Raw genomic sequence first — 15952 nt, 5'->3', positions numbered from 1 at the left:
AGCAATTTGATATCCAGTTCAACGCAAAGTGGATTGAAAATTCATCAAAGAATGTATTGTCTTCCTTGGGGTGGGGTTCAGGTCCGTCACATCAGACACTCAGTGGAGGCGCCTTACTAGAAGCTGCCGGTCAGGGGCTAGAGAGATGGCTGGCTCAGTGGTTAAGAGCACTTGCTGCCCTTGCAAGTGGATCCGAGTTTGGTTCCTGGTACCCACACGTCAGCTCACTACTGTCTATAACTCCAGGTCCACACCCTCCTCTGGCCTCCAAGGGTCCTGTATGCATGTCATGCACATAGATACATACATGCAGGCAAACACACATCAATAACAAAAACGAAATATACCTGGAACAGGTCTCTAATCAGTGGTTAGCACAAGCCATACATCCAGCATCTGATCCAACCAGCCAGACACTGGAGACACTCAGGGACACCCTTCTCTCTGCTGTAGGTGCTTGTTTACAGACCTGCATTTCCTGTTGCCACCAGCAGCACAGTGGTTTTATAATTTCCGTTGTGCATACTTTAAGTAGCTGAAGATAATTTAGTGTATATGGTATGGTAAGTGTAGGTTATAAGAAAATATCATATTGTTTTTTATAAAGAAGTTGAGCATCCTGAGACTTTAGTGTCAGTGTGGACCCATATGAACTCAAAAGTTGAATGCAGTTCTAAGGCATGCTCAGCTTTTTCTGGGGCTTTTTGTTGTTATTTCTTGCTCCTCTGTAGGCAGTGTTTTACTGCATGTATGGATTTCAGGTTTGATGTGTTACCTTCTACCTGTGGGAGGTCAGGTACCCTCGGGTATTCAAACACAGCTGTTCAGGGAAGGGAGTGACATATGCTCTCGGCTCTCTTCTGTCCTTCCATCTGTCTGTCTATCCATCTACCTATCTTCTATTATTTGTCATCTGTTATCTATCTTTTCTCTACATCCTTCCGTCTGTTTCCATCCATTTGTCCACCCATATGTATGTCTGTTTATCTTAGCCCGTTCATCAAAAGCACTTATAGAGATTGGGTTCTGTTCATAGTACTCTTTGAGACACTCTTGTTCTTATTTATTTCTTGTTTTGTGTTTGTGCTGTGTACCTATGTACATGGTTACATGCATGTAGCAGGACATGCCCATATGTTCTCTGGAGGTCAGAGGTCAGTTCGCGAAGCCTTCATCTATTGCTCTCTTCCTGACCTGGAGCTCACGTTTCCACTGAGGTGGTTGGCCGGGGGACTCTGTGGATACCCCAGTCTTTGTCTCTCTGTTCTGGAGATGCAGATGCCTGTGGACAGTGTTGGCTTTGTGTGTGTGTGTGTGTGTGTGTGTGTGTGTAGGTGTGGGGGGGGTGGGTGTGTGGACGGTCTACACTCAGATCCTTCATGCTTAGACAGCTAGCACTCTACCCTCTGAGCCACCTCCCCAACCTCTCTCTTGCATATTTATTAGTTTTAATGTTATGTCAATATTCCATATTGGCCTAGAAAATAGTTAACTTTGGCAAATTCATACTTGTGTAATTCTTAGACTTTCAAGCTATTTTTCCTGATGTTTACTGAGGTGTTTTATGCCGTGGGACGTAGCAGAGCTTGTGTTTGTGTGTTCCTTGTAGGATGTGGACTCACTGATGGAGAAGCACAGCGTCCTGGAGAAGGACTTCCTGAAGGAGAAGGAGCAGGATGCCCTGTCTTTTCAAGCCAGATACCGCGAGCTTCAGGTGAGCAGCAAACACGCTCTCGTTTCCAGACATGCGTGGTGAGTGTGCTAGACAGCGCAGAGAGTGGTCCCCTGCTTTAGTCTGGGATGAACTGGGGGTGGCATTCTCTGTTGCCATGACTTTGTGTGATGCAGGCATCATATCACTGACTCTGCGCTAAAGCTTACGGAAGGTGATCGCTTGCAGACAGAGGTCTGGAGGATCTGGGGATGGAGTTGGTTCGCTTGTTAGGAGTCATCGTAGGGAGGAGCATGTCAGACTCTGGGGTATTCGGACCGGGAAACACCTGCCGTCTCCGTGCCTGCTGCTGACTTGCTGATCTTAGTCCTGGGTTGTCCTGGGCTGGGTACTCACATTTCCTGTAGAGTAGGGTGGGCAGCCCATGCTTTTCTATACTTAGCTATCTAACGTGTGCATCTTCTGAGTACATCCAGATAAGAAAGAGGAGCAGCATCTCTCGTTAGGATGAGAAGGGTGTGGAGTGCTGGCTGGGCCTTTGCAGTGGGTATATGAGTGGATCGAAAGCCCTTCTCCAAAAGAAATGCCAGGGTATATAGTTCTAAAATAATATGCTTATTCTGGAAAAAAAATGGGCAGTACAGAACAAGAAAACTCAAATTCTTATTTATCACAAGGAAAATTAAAAATCTTTTCATGTTTTCAAACATTCAGTTTTTAATTGTCAAGTCTGGGAGGAAACCTGCCCTCCTAAGTTCAGCATGGGGCTCACACTGGCAGGGGTTTTCACTGCCCAAGAAAGTGAATAAAAATGGAATGTGTGTAAAACTTCAGCTGACTTTAAAATATAAGCATTGCAGAAAGTTCTGTTATTTTTGCGATGGGCCAGGGAACAATAGGAACACCTCCCTCTCCTGCCGCGCCTAGGGTGTGCAGGCCAAGCGGAGGGAGCCCGTGAGTCAGCTGACCTTGCTAGAACTGAGTGGAGCATGCCTTACCTCTCCCCACGTGGTCCCACAGTGGCTCCAGGTGAATTTCCTACCTTCTCAGAAAGTAGTCACATGGCTGATTTTAAAACAATAACAAACCCAGCCGGTTCCTAAGGCTTCGTTTCTAGCAGCTGTCAGCTTGGGGAGCCGTGGCCAGCTCTGCACCCTCAGTGGAAGCCTTGAAAGACCAAGCTTGCTGCCTTTATTCTGTGATGACCAGTTTCACGTGAGCGTGCACTGATGGCCTAAATTATGACCCTGCCGCATCATGAGCCTTCATTCTGATCCTTCCCCATTCATGCTTTTACAGAAGTGTCCCGTGGTTACAGGAGGTGGAATATTTTCTGCCTAAGAATTAAAAATCAATCAATAAAAAACATACGGAGGCTGTTAGGAGAAAGTGAATTGGATTTTGCAGCATTAGGCCACCACCTGTGTTCTCTTCCTGACTTCACAGACCACGCTAAACTCCAGGAGTGGAGATAATTGTCACACCGGTCATGCTTTATATCTAAGTGCCGAACGCTTGGGCTCGGCCTGACTGCTGTGGTCACAGCATCTTGAGGTGCACAGGAACCTGAAAACAGCACATTTGCTTCGGAGAAGCCATTAAACGTTCAGAGCCCAGTGCACTATTGTGAGAAGGTAGAAGGTATTGCTGAGAGCAGCGCAGGCTGCGGAGCCCCTTACACATTCTACCGGGGCACCCTGTGTTTGAATTAGGAATGGTTGGAGTGAGACTTTGGCTTTTCCGGGACAATCACTACTAGTCAGCTAAGGGTGCAGAATCAGTTGTGTTTAATGTAACATGAGGGGGCTAGCTTGTTGGGGTTTCTGTCCCACCTGGTACCCCACAGCCGTCAAGCCCCAAAGAAAATCACAAAGAGATCTCTATAAGTTATAAGGCTCAAGCTTTTTATTAGTTCTTGTAACTTATATTAACCCATTATTTTGATCTATTTTAGCCATATGGCTCGGTACCTTTTTCAGCTGGCAGATCACATCCTGCTTCCTTGGTGGTCTGTGCAGGATTGGGGGAAATCAACTTTCTCCTTCCCAGAATTTACCTGTTCTCGTTGTATCACCTCTATTTCCTGTCTGTTTTTTCCGCCTATACTTCCTGTCTGACCAATTAACGTTTATTTAAAACATGATTGACAGATTATAGACAATTTTCCCACACCAGTTTAAGAAGAGACCAGCACCGTTGAGGTCAGTTCTTTGGGGAATTGATGCCTCAGCAGGATCAGCGCACGGAATCTGACCCAGATTGGGCTGTACTTTGTGCTGGTACATGAACTTGGTCATGCGTTTCAAGACATAGAAGGGGTCGGAGTCTCTGAAGAGAGCGCCCAGGGGCTGTTGGTGGAGGTGCCGCACAGCAGCCAGCAGCCAGCGCTGGCCCCACACAGTCCCACAGTTAAAGTGTAACAGCCATGGTAAAGAGGAAGCGCTCTGTAAGATGAAAATGAGCGCCCCAGTAGGGGTCTGCCTTACATCGAGGTCTCTAAGTTCACGTGTGATTCTGTATGAAGTCTCTGGAAACGTAGATTCCGGCTGTATATTCACGTAGTCTACAGTTCTCAGTGATTTAGGTCACAGGCCGCTCAGGGCTGGCTGCAGAAGCTTCCTGGTCCTTTAACCCAGGACCTCTTGGGATTGATATTCCTGTAAAGATCCGTGCACAAACATCCCTGAAAACGACGGAGTTGTAGTCATTGATGGGGGTTGGAGCTTTGCTCCATAAGATAGCATAACTTTTCGAGTTGGCCCGATAATACATGATTGACAGCTACTGTGTCTGCTCCGAGGGTCTGTGTGTCCAGTGTCACCTTTCTTCTGATGTGCTGTGTGTCATGGCGAAGCCTCTGGTGTGCAGGGTTTTCTCTCAGTCAGTGTTGTTGGGAAGTGTTGGTAATAGGTTGTTTTTTATTGTTTAACAACATTGCCACAAGAGGAAAACACGGACTTGTAATAGATAAGCCTTGTTCTCTCCCGGTGGCAAAGGAACCTGTTATTTTTGAAAACGCCAGTTCGCAGTCTCTAGGGAGCTCCTGCTCTCTTTCTCTACTTCTCTGAGGTCAGCCTCCGACCTCAGCCATTCTAGAACAAAGCCACAGACCTCAGCAGCCAATGTGGGGATGAGTGTGGGACAGATCTCATAAAATTCATATCGTTTACCTAGCGGCTACACCACAGACTTCTCCTCAGTTACAGAGTTTTTTCATATAGAAGAAAAGATGAGTCTGTGTCCACTGTCAGAAGAACACAGTAAGATGTCACTCCCAAGCTCATGTATCTGAGAAAATGTTGGGACGGGCCAGCTGTTGCCCAGTGCTGTGTTTGTGTTATGACCATTTGAAGGATTCTCAATTTCTGACTTTTCTCAGTTGTAGACATGTAATGGGGAAATAGTTGAAGAATATTTTGCTGTGTTTGGTTTGAGGTGCTCTGCCCTCTACATGTTCGCTGTCGAGGAGGTATTATGCCTTAGCATGTCTGGGAGAACACGGGCATTATGGGAATGAGGAACCACCATTAGAGGGTCATTATTTAGGTCATAGTAATCTTGCAGTTACTTCATGAGACAGTGTTTTTCCAGTGTCTGACTAAGGCTGTCGTCTTCTTCCCCTTTTTCTGCTCCTTTCTTGAAAACTCAGTAGAATCTTGTTGACATAGTCACTGTTTGACTACTTCCTGCCCTGTAGAGTGAGTGAAGTCTTCCTTGACTGTGTTTTGTTGGCATGAGCTGGCCATGTCACGGACCCTGGAGGAGGAGCAGAGAAGCCTTTCGTTGGTATGGGAGTTGGAGTCTGTGGAAGATAGGTGCAAGTGGAGTCTGGAGAGTGGGGCCCTTGTGTTGAGCCTGGAGAAGTCCTCAGCAGAAACTCACCATGCTGCCCCTTTGCTCTTGTACTTCCAGCATCTAGAATTGTGAGCTATTAATGTTTGGTATTTAAGCTGTCCAGTCTTTGGTGGTCCATTAGATTGCACAAGCAGCCTAAGAAACGGGTTGAGAAGTTGGTTTTTAAATTTCAGATTATATTATAGTTGTCCATTTAACATACCCCATTTATCTGTGCTGGGCTTGGGTGACGTTAGTTTTGAAGTAGTTCACAGTGTAAGCTAACCGAGGGAATTTACAACTCATGTAATTTTTCTTTAATATTTATTTTTATGGGTATTATGGGACTTTTGTCTGCATAGGCCAGAAGAGGACATTGGATCCCCTGGGTTGGAGTTGCACACAGTTATGAGCTGCCATGTGGATTCTGGGAGTTGAATCCAGGTCCTCTGGAAGAGCAGCCGGTGCTATTAACTGCTGAACTATCTCCTCAACACCAATTTTGTGATGGAAGCATTACTAATGTTTATTTCATTTCAAGCCAGTATATGCTATTATATAACACCTTCCAAGAAAGTAGTATTTGCCAGGAACTGTGGATACAGTGCAGTGTGGAGTGAAAGCAGGATCAGAGTTCAGCAGGTCTGAACTCTCACCGGATACCGGCTGGCCGCACCGATGCCATCCACAGAGCGGCCCCCAGATCAGAGCAGGCCTTGGTCCTCATGCACACGCTCTCCACTGAACAGGGCTCCACCTGTCTGGCTGTTAAGTCTTCACCCAGGACATCACCCACTTTCATGGACCCCTACTCCCTCACTGCAGACTTGCAGCAGAGGAACCCCCACTAGTGGGAGAACCACTCTTGCTTAGCTGGTCGGCAGCGTCCAGCTTCTGTACTGTTTTCGGTGTATGTACTTTCTAGATGCACCCGGCACCTACTCTGACTTCATGATCCTTTTCTTCCACATTATACATTTTTGGCACACTTTCCCAAAACTGTTTTTCTAGCAACACAGTCTATAAAAGTCTGAAGGTTGGAATATGAAAGATCCTGTGGCCTCCCACGGGTGAGTGGCCTCTTGTGGGCAGAGACTGTTCATTACCCCAGAACTTCATCTACGTCACACCCCAGCCAGCACATGCAGGGGACCCTGCCTTCCATGTGCTTGTCACACCAAACATACGTGACTTTTTTTTCTTATAGTCACTGACTGTTTACATTTTCTGCATTTCCCTTGTCTCTTCTTTCGTTATCTCTATCTTAATTGATATCGTTCACAAAAACCTCCATGTGTCAGGGTTCTCTGTGGCTCTCAGTGCAGTATGGATAGTTTTAAGTGTTCCTACACCATTGTGTTAGAGCTCTTCCTTCCTATACTGGATGCAGGTGTCTGTTGTTCTCTGGCGAGTTGCTCATTTTATACAGGTTCTGACTCAGCTGCATTTCCTACAGGCTGCATAAGACAGTCCCAGCTACTCTTCTGTCCGAATTCTGACTGGTAGCTCTTAGACTGTTTGCACATGCACACATACTCCCCCCCCCCCCCGCTGCTCCCTAACCCCGTGCCCCGATTTGGGTTCTCCCATCCAGCACCCTACCATGTTGAGCTCTGCCATCCTCTCTCATTCCTCGTGTTCACGGGGCAAGGCTCCTGTGTTGCTTCAGTGACTGTCGTGTGGCATATTTAGTTATTTAGTGTTGTTATGTGTCGCTTTCTTGGCTATTCTTGCAACATTGATTTTGTTTGAATTTTGGTGAGAATTATGGCAGTGAGGTCAGTGTCTGCTAGGATAGACTTGCTCTGAGCCCTCCAGCCCGGGACTGTTGACTTTCAGAGTTTGCGTCTTAGCATTCTGATTTTTTGTTGTCTTGGTCCCATGAATTCTAAAGATTGTTCCCTTTGCTTCTAGTAATGGCAACAAATTTAGAAATTAGATTTCCTGTTATCAACCAGAAAGGCTGAAAGTCTGCTAGCACCTCAGATTGCTGTGAGTTCCTGTATCCTCCCATAGGCAGTAGCAGCATGTAAGGTCATGCATGTAGGAGTCCATGTGCATGAAAGGTGCCCTGCTCTTTGTGAAGGCTTCCGACACAGACTGGGAGAAGCCATCAGCGGAGCTTCTGGGCCTTCTAGACTACCAGGAGCTGACTGAAGGGGAGTGGAATGAATGGCACCCACAGCTGCCATGTGCAGTTGAATAGTGAGGGTGTCTGTCTGTCATGTCCATATGGAATCTGATAGGGTGGGAACTGGTTAGGGACCAAATCAGAAGAAGTTAGAGCCTGTCAAAGATGTGCTTCTCTTGCTCTTTGAAGAGACAATTGTTTGGGTGAGTCTGAGGGGATGCCACAGTCAAAGATAGTTTTATAGATTGGGGAGACTACTCCAGGATTGTCACCAGGTGTAAAGAATGGGAAATAAATAAAAGTTGAGGTGATGTAATTGCAGAATTTTAGGCAGAAAATGAATTTGAGCAACTGTCAGAGAAGGAAGGAAAACACCCAGAATGCCTTTGCCTTTCAGTTTATGGCATTTTCCAGGCCTTTCCCTGTTAATCATTTCTGTTGAATGTACATTTCATAACAATAGTGATGGATTTCCTTTGATATATATATATAACGTATTGCAATGGAACTGCAGGGTGGAGGGCAGCCAGACAGCACTACCTGCCTCAGGTTGTCCCACCCTGCACATGTGCTCCCTGGAGTCCCAGCCTCTCTCTGAAGAGCCGTCCTAGGTGGGTGACAGTCACCTCTGCAGGTGCCCAGACTGAAGGCACCATGGCTCTCTGATCATTTCTCCTCTGATGTGAATCTCTCCCTCGGGTCTCTCGCTTTCAGCATCCCTCCAGTCTCTCCCTTTGCGCTTTGCTCAAACAGGAATAGCAGACTTAGCGACGCTCCTCTTTGGCTCGTGGTTCCATGACCGTGAAGTAGTGCCGGGTGGACTTCCGTCCTTACACACCCTCTGCCCTGTGTTTCACTGATGTTTAGTATCCAACACCCCTTCCAGACTGTAGGAATACTAGGATTTAAAATGGTGAGTGCTTTTTGGTTTCATTTTCAGGACTTAGCACCGAGTATCATGTATGAAATGCCTCTTACCTTGTAGTCTGTGATCGGATGTCATCTGGGAACACTAAGGAAGCATTTGGAAGCTGAAGCAGAGGCTGGATCACACTGGAATATACTAAAAGTAGTACACATTGTTAGGCGAAGGGCCGCTGCGATTTGTGCCTCCATTGTATGATGGGGCCATAGAAGTATTTCCTGTGTTCAAATGTTGTATAGAGGCCACTTGTTGGTTCCCAGCCGCTCAGCCCCAGAATAATCACACAGAAACTGTATTAATTAAATCAGTGCGTGGCCTATTAGCTCTACCTCCTTACTGGCTACCTCTTGAATATTAATTTAATCAATTTCTATTAATCTGTGTATCGCCACGTGGTTGTGTCTTACCAGCTAAAGTTCTGTTGTCTGTCTCCAATGGGGCTCCATGGCTTCTCTCTGACTCTGCCTCCTTTCTCCCAGCATTCAGTTTAGAGTTTAGTTTTCCCCGCCTAGCTCTGTTCCCCTATAGCTCTGCTATAGGCCCAAAGCAGTTCCTTTATTAACCAACAATATCACAGCATACAGAAGGGAATCCCACATCATTCGAAGGGAGGTGTCAGATGGAAAGCAGAATGGCCACTACTGCGTCTGAGCAGAGCAGAGGGCCTTTTCCTGGTGTCTGCCCAGAAGCCCAGGGCTTAGGGTCTGTTGGTAAGTGAGACACAGGCATACCTTCTTCCGCAGTAGGTGTGAGGTCAGTTGTAGCATAGCCCAGAAGCAGCTTTTGAGCAAATTAGAATCATGTGTGGGAGTATTTGGAGCATTCCCTGTCTATCCATGCAGCATTATGTAGGTTAAATATTCAAAGTGTCTTTCTGTGTATTCCAAAATGCATTAGTAAAACTCGTTCAGTTTAGTGCATGCTCCTTGTCTGTATGGTTTTAAGCCTGACCATTTGGAGTTGGAAAACTGATGTGTCTTCCTGGGGAAGACTGTTTCTCTGACTGTCAGCATTCCTACTGCCTGTCGTTCTTTGAGAAGGGCTGAGGCCCCGCCAGCTTTCCGCCACCCACATTAGCCTGTTTAATGGTGTTGTCCTTGTTTGGCTCACGTTTAGTTATGTTGGTGAGACTTCGTGGATTTAGCTTCTGACATTAGATGGAGACCATTACAGAAAGCCACAGCCAATTGAAATGCAGAGTTGTGGAGCGCAGTCCCAACTGAGCCCTGTGCAGTACAACTCCTGTATGGAAAGCTCAGGGAACATCATTGCAGGGGAGCAGGGTGGAGAGCACCTGAGAGCCAGAGGACCAGGGAGTTCACTCTGAGGAATTACTCGTAAAGGCGTTAAGATATAAAATTAGCAGATTAAAAACACTTTTATTTGTATTTATAAGTTAAAAACAAATACCTTCTTAGCTATCTTTTAAAAATTCCTCAGTAATGGACTATTTAACTGAAAATAAATGTTTAAAATAAAAATCCCTTGTGTAGAGTTCTTGAATAACCCTCAGATAGTCGAAATGAGGTGTTTAGGAAACACTGCAACCCATTTACCTCCCACTAACCCTGTAAAGTATGTCTTTTGGAAGATAAACATGTATTTTTTTTTCCTACCTGGACCATGCAGTGTCTTTGGGGAATAAAGATGCTTGTTTGCAGTCTTACTGCAGAAGCTGCCGTGGGAAACAGCTGCCCATTGTACAAAAGATGCTTGAATTGTGTGGGGCTTCCAGGACCAAGAAGTTTCGTGGAAGCAAGGTGTTTGGATTGGACTTCACAGCCTTTGTCCCTTGGTTGACTCTCCTTACTTCTGTTCATCCCAGAGTGATTTATAGTGCTGCGGAGTGAATTTCATTTCCACTGAATCCTTCCTTCTCCGCCACACCCTGCAGATGCTCCATCGGGCAGAGCCCTCTCTACCAGCCCTGCAGATAGGATCTCTGACTGCATTGCTTTCTGTGGGCAAAACCCTCACCACATACTTCAGTGTACTGTGCTTAATTATTCTTTTCGATACAGGGTCTTACTGTGTATTCCCGGTGACCTGGAACTCTCAAGAGAGCCACCTGTCTCTACCTTGTAGGTGTTGGGATTAAAGGCATGCACCACCATGCCAGGCTCCCTGGTGTTTAATGTGTCATTGCTTGCATTTCTGTTTGGCGCACTTTGCGTTTATATAGGAGGAGATTTATGTATGATTAGTGCTCACAGGACTGTCAGAGCGGGTGTGTGTGGATCGTGTAAGTTTGCAGAGATGTTCCAGAGTACAGTGATGGGAACAGGGCTAGACAGCGCTCACAGGCCCTTGCTCTCTTGGGACTTACTTCTTCCCAGTGGGAGACGGGTGCCCCGACCTTGAGGCAGAGTAATGTCCATAGCCCATTTTTAGCCTTTACACAAAGGGAAGAAAATGAATCTGGTTGTTGTGCAGGAAGCCTTCTGAGAAGGTAATCTCTGTTTCTTGAGTGAGCCGAACACCAAGCAAGCCTGCTGCTCTTCTGGATTTCTCTCCAATAAAAAAAAAATTCTTGCTCTCAGATCAGAAATTGTTTTCAATTAGACTTCTGCGTTAAATGCAGCTTTTGGGATTGTAATCTAGATTCTTTGACATCTGTTTAAAAGATCAGGGAGCAGTCCCGAGACAAAGACAGTTAAACACGGATCTTTCCTTAGCTTTTATTTCACTTCCACAACATAAAAAGTGATGAGCTACACAGGCCAAACTGCATCCTGACTCCAAAGACAGAGTCCTATCTTCACTCCAGGCTTGTGGTTTCTGGTTGTCCGTGGTCTCAGTCTGAATATCCAGCGCTGCGTGTTTGCAGCCAGCACAGCTGTCCCGACAGAGGTTCACACGAGGAAACGAGTCCGGCTGGGCTAACGTTACGGGGGCAGGAGAGGCTGGAGCGCTGTGCTCTGGGGAGGTGGTGATGATGCTGTAGTTTGTGCTGCGAGCTTTTTAAACATTGTGGAAAAGCCACAGCCCTTGAAATATGAGGCCTCTTCCCCTTCTTCTGAAGCCCAGGACATTATGGCAATGACAGTCATAACAAATTAGTCTATTTTTGGAATGATTACTCTGTAGGGTTCTTCACAAAGCTAGGAGACAGTTCACGGCTTGTCTGCAGTAATGTTAGCCCTCCAATCAGGAGGATTCGTGGCAGCCACATGCGCATATTAGGAGAGGACATGTACACAGTGTACGGCTAAACCGTTGTCGATTCTGTCAGCACACTTGTGACAGAAGTCTTGGTAAGCCAGATGCGGGCCTTCCCGCTTCAGTAATGAGCCCTCAAATGAGCAGAAATCAGCGTGATAACAGGATAGCATGTTAGCTTGTCAAGAAAGACAGTCACCATCTTGAGCGAGGGGAGGATTGCTTCCATGTTTACTTCCTGCAGCTTGTGTTTGAAAGAAGGTTGTGAGAACCACGCAGAGGGTCGCGACCCAGCTGCCAAGAGGATGAAGGGAAGGCATGGCCTGCAAGTCTCAGGAACTTGAGCTTGACATTTGAAAGTATTTGTTAAAATGGCAGTTGAAAGTCCTTTTCTGCCTCTTTATTATATTTCTTATAAAGCAATGAGAGGAAGCCCCTGTTCAGAGTACCTCTGTTCATTTTTATTTAGAAAGTTTATCAATGTTTTGTGAACTTGAATGAATCCTGGGAATGTTAGTGGCTGGTTACTCACAAAGTATTGCTGGAGCTGGGGAGATGAGCGGTCACTCTGCACAGCGTGGAAGGGTCATGAGGAATGTCTCAGCTGGGAGCGGCACCATGTGCTGTAGTCGCAACACCACGAAGGCAGAGGCAGGAGAACTCTGTCAATCAGTGGGCCAACCAGCTAAGCTGAATTGGTGAGCTCCAGGTTCAGGGAGAAACTCTTCTTCAGAAAACAAGGTGGCGAGAGACCAGGGAAGATCCTTCACAAGCTCCTCCTCAGTGTATAACCTGTTTTATGTGCCCTCCTGTTATGGCCATCTTGCTTACGGTATACTGTTGATGTATTAGCCCTGGCCCAGCTGGCAGCAGCGTCTAAAGAAACCTGGCATCAGTATTTTGTGCTTTACCCTGCTGGGACTAATAAACACAAGACAGCCCTAGGGACCTTAAGGGCCACCGTGAGCAGTGACATCGTCAGGAACAGTGCTAAATGCTGAAAATACCACGGAAGTGTCAGTTGTTCATAATGCTACCATGGAAACAAAATTGTCACTTTGTCGTAAATGTTAGGCCACACCACATTTTCTTTTTGTTAGAGATTGGCTTTTTAAAATAATTGTGTGATTTCTCTGTGTGATGTGTGCACATGTGCCCACAGAGGCCAGAATCAAGTGTCATCCCCTGGCGTTAGGAGGTTGTGAGCCAACTGACATGGGTCCTAACTGGGGTCCTTTGCAAGAACAGTACATGCTGGTTACTGCCGAGCCATTGCTCTAGCCCACTGAAGTTGGAGGTTTCTCTCCCATCTACCAGTTCCCAAATAGCTACTCTGAAGCCTAATATTAATTACAAACTGTTAGGCCTATTAGCTGAAGCTTATTATTAACTAGCTCTTACAACTTAAATTAACTCATTTCTATTAGTCTATATTTTACCACGGGCTTGTGGTTTGTCACCTTACATCTTGCTTTTGGCGACTGCTGGCATCTCCCTGACTCCGCCTTCTCCCCCCCCCCCCCCCCCCCCCGCATCTCCCTGACTCCGTGTTCTTTCCCGCTGTATTCAGTTTGTCTTTCCCACCTAGCTATATTCCGCTCTGCCATAGGCCAAAGCAGCTTCTTCATTAACCAGTGGTTTTTACCAGTTGGTTTTGGGGTGATTATAGAAGCTCCTGGTATGTTGACCTGGAATTACAGATGATTCCTGAGCAGGCAATCATATAAGGACTCTGGTCTGAGAGGACTCTGGGGCTGGCTGCTGCTTGGCTTTTGTCCTCGCTTTTACCTTTATGTGTTGGTGGAAATACCCTTCAAGGGTCTCCTGCTTCCTCATTCTCTCACACTTTAAAACCTGTTCTTTACTACAGCTGTTAACCCTGACAGCATTAGCCTTCCCTTACCTCAGTTTACACACAGTCCCTGCACAGTTTCATGAAGCCTAATTCCAAAGGCATATTACAGGTTTGTCAGAATATTTCTCTGTTATGGATACATTACTGTGGGGCCTTTTCTGTACTCAGCCAGTTCTTAATATTCACATTGTTAATTATGACTGTTGTGAAACCATATTGAAGGGTTGGGAAGGTGTAGCCCGGTGGTAGAGCATTTCCCTAACACATGTGCACCTGCAGGCCCTGAGATTGATTCCCAGCCTTGATAAAACTAGCACTAAAGCATATACCCAACGGCTTGTTGTGGTTTACTTTCACATGTTTAATTTTTATGTTTGAGAGCTGATTCACTTTGTAGTGCAGACTGGCCTGGCACTGACTACATGGCCTGGATTGGCCTTGGTTTTGCTGTGCCACCTGTCCACACCACTGTCCCCAATTGTGTTTCTAAAGGCAGATGTCAGTGCTTATGGTTTTTGAAGTTCAGTGATGTCTGGGGGGTCGTGCGTGCGTGCGTGCGTGCGTGCATCTCAGTAGGGATGGAACTTGAGAATGTCGTTTAACAAGGTCTATGTGGAACCCTTAGTGGACAGATATTTTGTTAGAAGAGCTGCCTTTCCACATTTAGAGTAGAGTGTATTTTTCTTTATCTACCTTGCTGGCCTTGCACAGTTTGAAGGAACAGTTTTAAGAGGGAAAATGGGTTTATTTAAAGCAGGTATTTCCCAGCGCTCAGTGACAGGCATTTTTTCTTGGAATTACAGATAAATCCTTCCTTTTGTCCAGGGGTTCTTAAAAGTCAGGCTTTAGTCCTTCCCCTCTTTTCCTAGTGTTTGGGCTCTGAGCAAGCCAGTCAGCTCCCTGTCAGGGTAGTCCACAGAACTGTAGGTGGGCATTCTGTCCGCACACACATTCTGGAGAACATTTTTTTTTTGACACACGTGTTTAGTTCTTAGGATATTTTTTTTAAACCTAAGAAATAGATTTCTAAGTTACTAGTCTTTGGGTTTGCCTAATGATGTAAGAAACTGCATCCAGTTCAGTTCAGTGGTATCCGGGAAGTGGCTCCCTGGCTTTAGCGTGATGGGCCGTAAGAGGCAAGAAGTCGGGTGTCCCTGTGAGCAGGCAGGTGACCAGCCAGAGCTTCAGGCATGGCTGTGACTGAACAGCGGGGCTCATTGTGACAGCAGTCAGTGCAGAGGGGATCTCACCACCGTTACTTGCTTAGACAAAATGCCACACACTAACTTTTCCTTTATTATTTCGTTTAAAAGCCATTTTGTATTTTCTTTTCTTTTCTTTTCTTTTTTTTTTAGTTTGGACAGAACTCCAGTGTAAGACAGGCAGCCCTCCATTTGTCTTTACTGGTTTGAAAATGGATCAGACGTGCCTGCCTGAGTTGGGAGCTGCATCCATCACTCCAGCCCTCTGAAGCTGGAGGTTTCTCTCCCACCCACCAGTTCCCAAACAGCTACTCTGAAGCTTAATATTAATTACAAACTGTTAGGCCTATTAGCTCAGGCTTATTATTAACTAGCTCTTACAACTTAAATCAGCCCCTTTCTAGTAGGCTATGTTTTCCCACGGCGCTTGTGGCCTGTCACCTTACATCTTGCTTTTGGCGACTGCTGGCATCTCCCTGACTCCGCCTTCTTCCCCCCTACATTCAGTTTGTCTGCTATATTCTGCTCTGCCATAGGCCCAAGCAGCTTCTTCATTAACCAGTTGTAACAAAACATTCACAGCTGCTGTGGCAACACTGCTTTCTATAGGAGACCCAGAAGAAAACCCGTATGCGCACGTCTTGTGTGTAGCAGAGATGTCTGTCAAAGAAATCTTTGCTTTCCTATTGATAATTGGCTTATTGTTAGAGAACAAACTTGAGTTACCTTGAGGGGTGGATTATAAGAACAAAAGTAATTCCTTCTCTCTTGCATTTTTCACTCCCCATATTCCTTTCCAGGGACATAAAAATAGACTCTTTGATCTGATTTCTTAGCAATAAATGGAGAAAATAAGTAGGCAACTCCCAGTCACTCAGTCTCTAATTCAAAAGAACAGGCAGTTCCAGCCTGGTGTGCTGTGAGCAGAGTGTGCTCGCCTGATTGGCAGGTGCTGTGGCAGAGTGTGCTCGCCTGATTGGCAGGTGCTGTGGCAGAGTGTGCTCACCTGATTGGCAGGTGCTCGCGAGTGTGATTGCCTGATTGGTAGGTGCTCGCAGGTGCAGAGTTTAGAAACCCCACTTCCTGGGAGGTACTTCAGAGACTGTTTTCCTTCAGCTCTGATGGGTAAACAAATTTCCATGGTGAGTTTTGGGGATTTCAGCAATGGTTATAT

At 46.1% G+C, this 15952-nt stretch overlaps 1 protein-coding gene across 5 annotated transcripts in view; it reads left to right on the top strand.

The window, feature by feature from the left end:
* Ccdc91 (coiled-coil domain containing 91) overlaps nt 1–15952 on the top strand; it is a 169088-nt gene that overhangs the window by 62851 nt on the left and 90285 nt on the right. For all 5 annotated transcript variants that reach the window (XM_038319703.1, XM_038319702.1, XM_038319700.1 and 2 more), the window contains exon 6: nt 1610–1714. In XM_038319703.1, the coding sequence (XP_038175631.1) occupies nt 1610–1714 (105 nt within the window). The remainder of the gene's footprint in view (nt 1–1609; nt 1715–15952) is intronic.

Source organism: Arvicola amphibius, chromosome 2, assembly GCF_903992535.2.
Source record: "Arvicola amphibius chromosome 2, mArvAmp1.2, whole genome shotgun sequence".
Taxonomy (NCBI): domain Eukaryota; kingdom Metazoa; phylum Chordata; class Mammalia; order Rodentia; family Cricetidae; genus Arvicola; species Arvicola amphibius.
The sequence above is the reverse complement of the archived record's forward strand: the minus strand, read 5'-3'. Positions and strand labels throughout refer to the sequence as shown.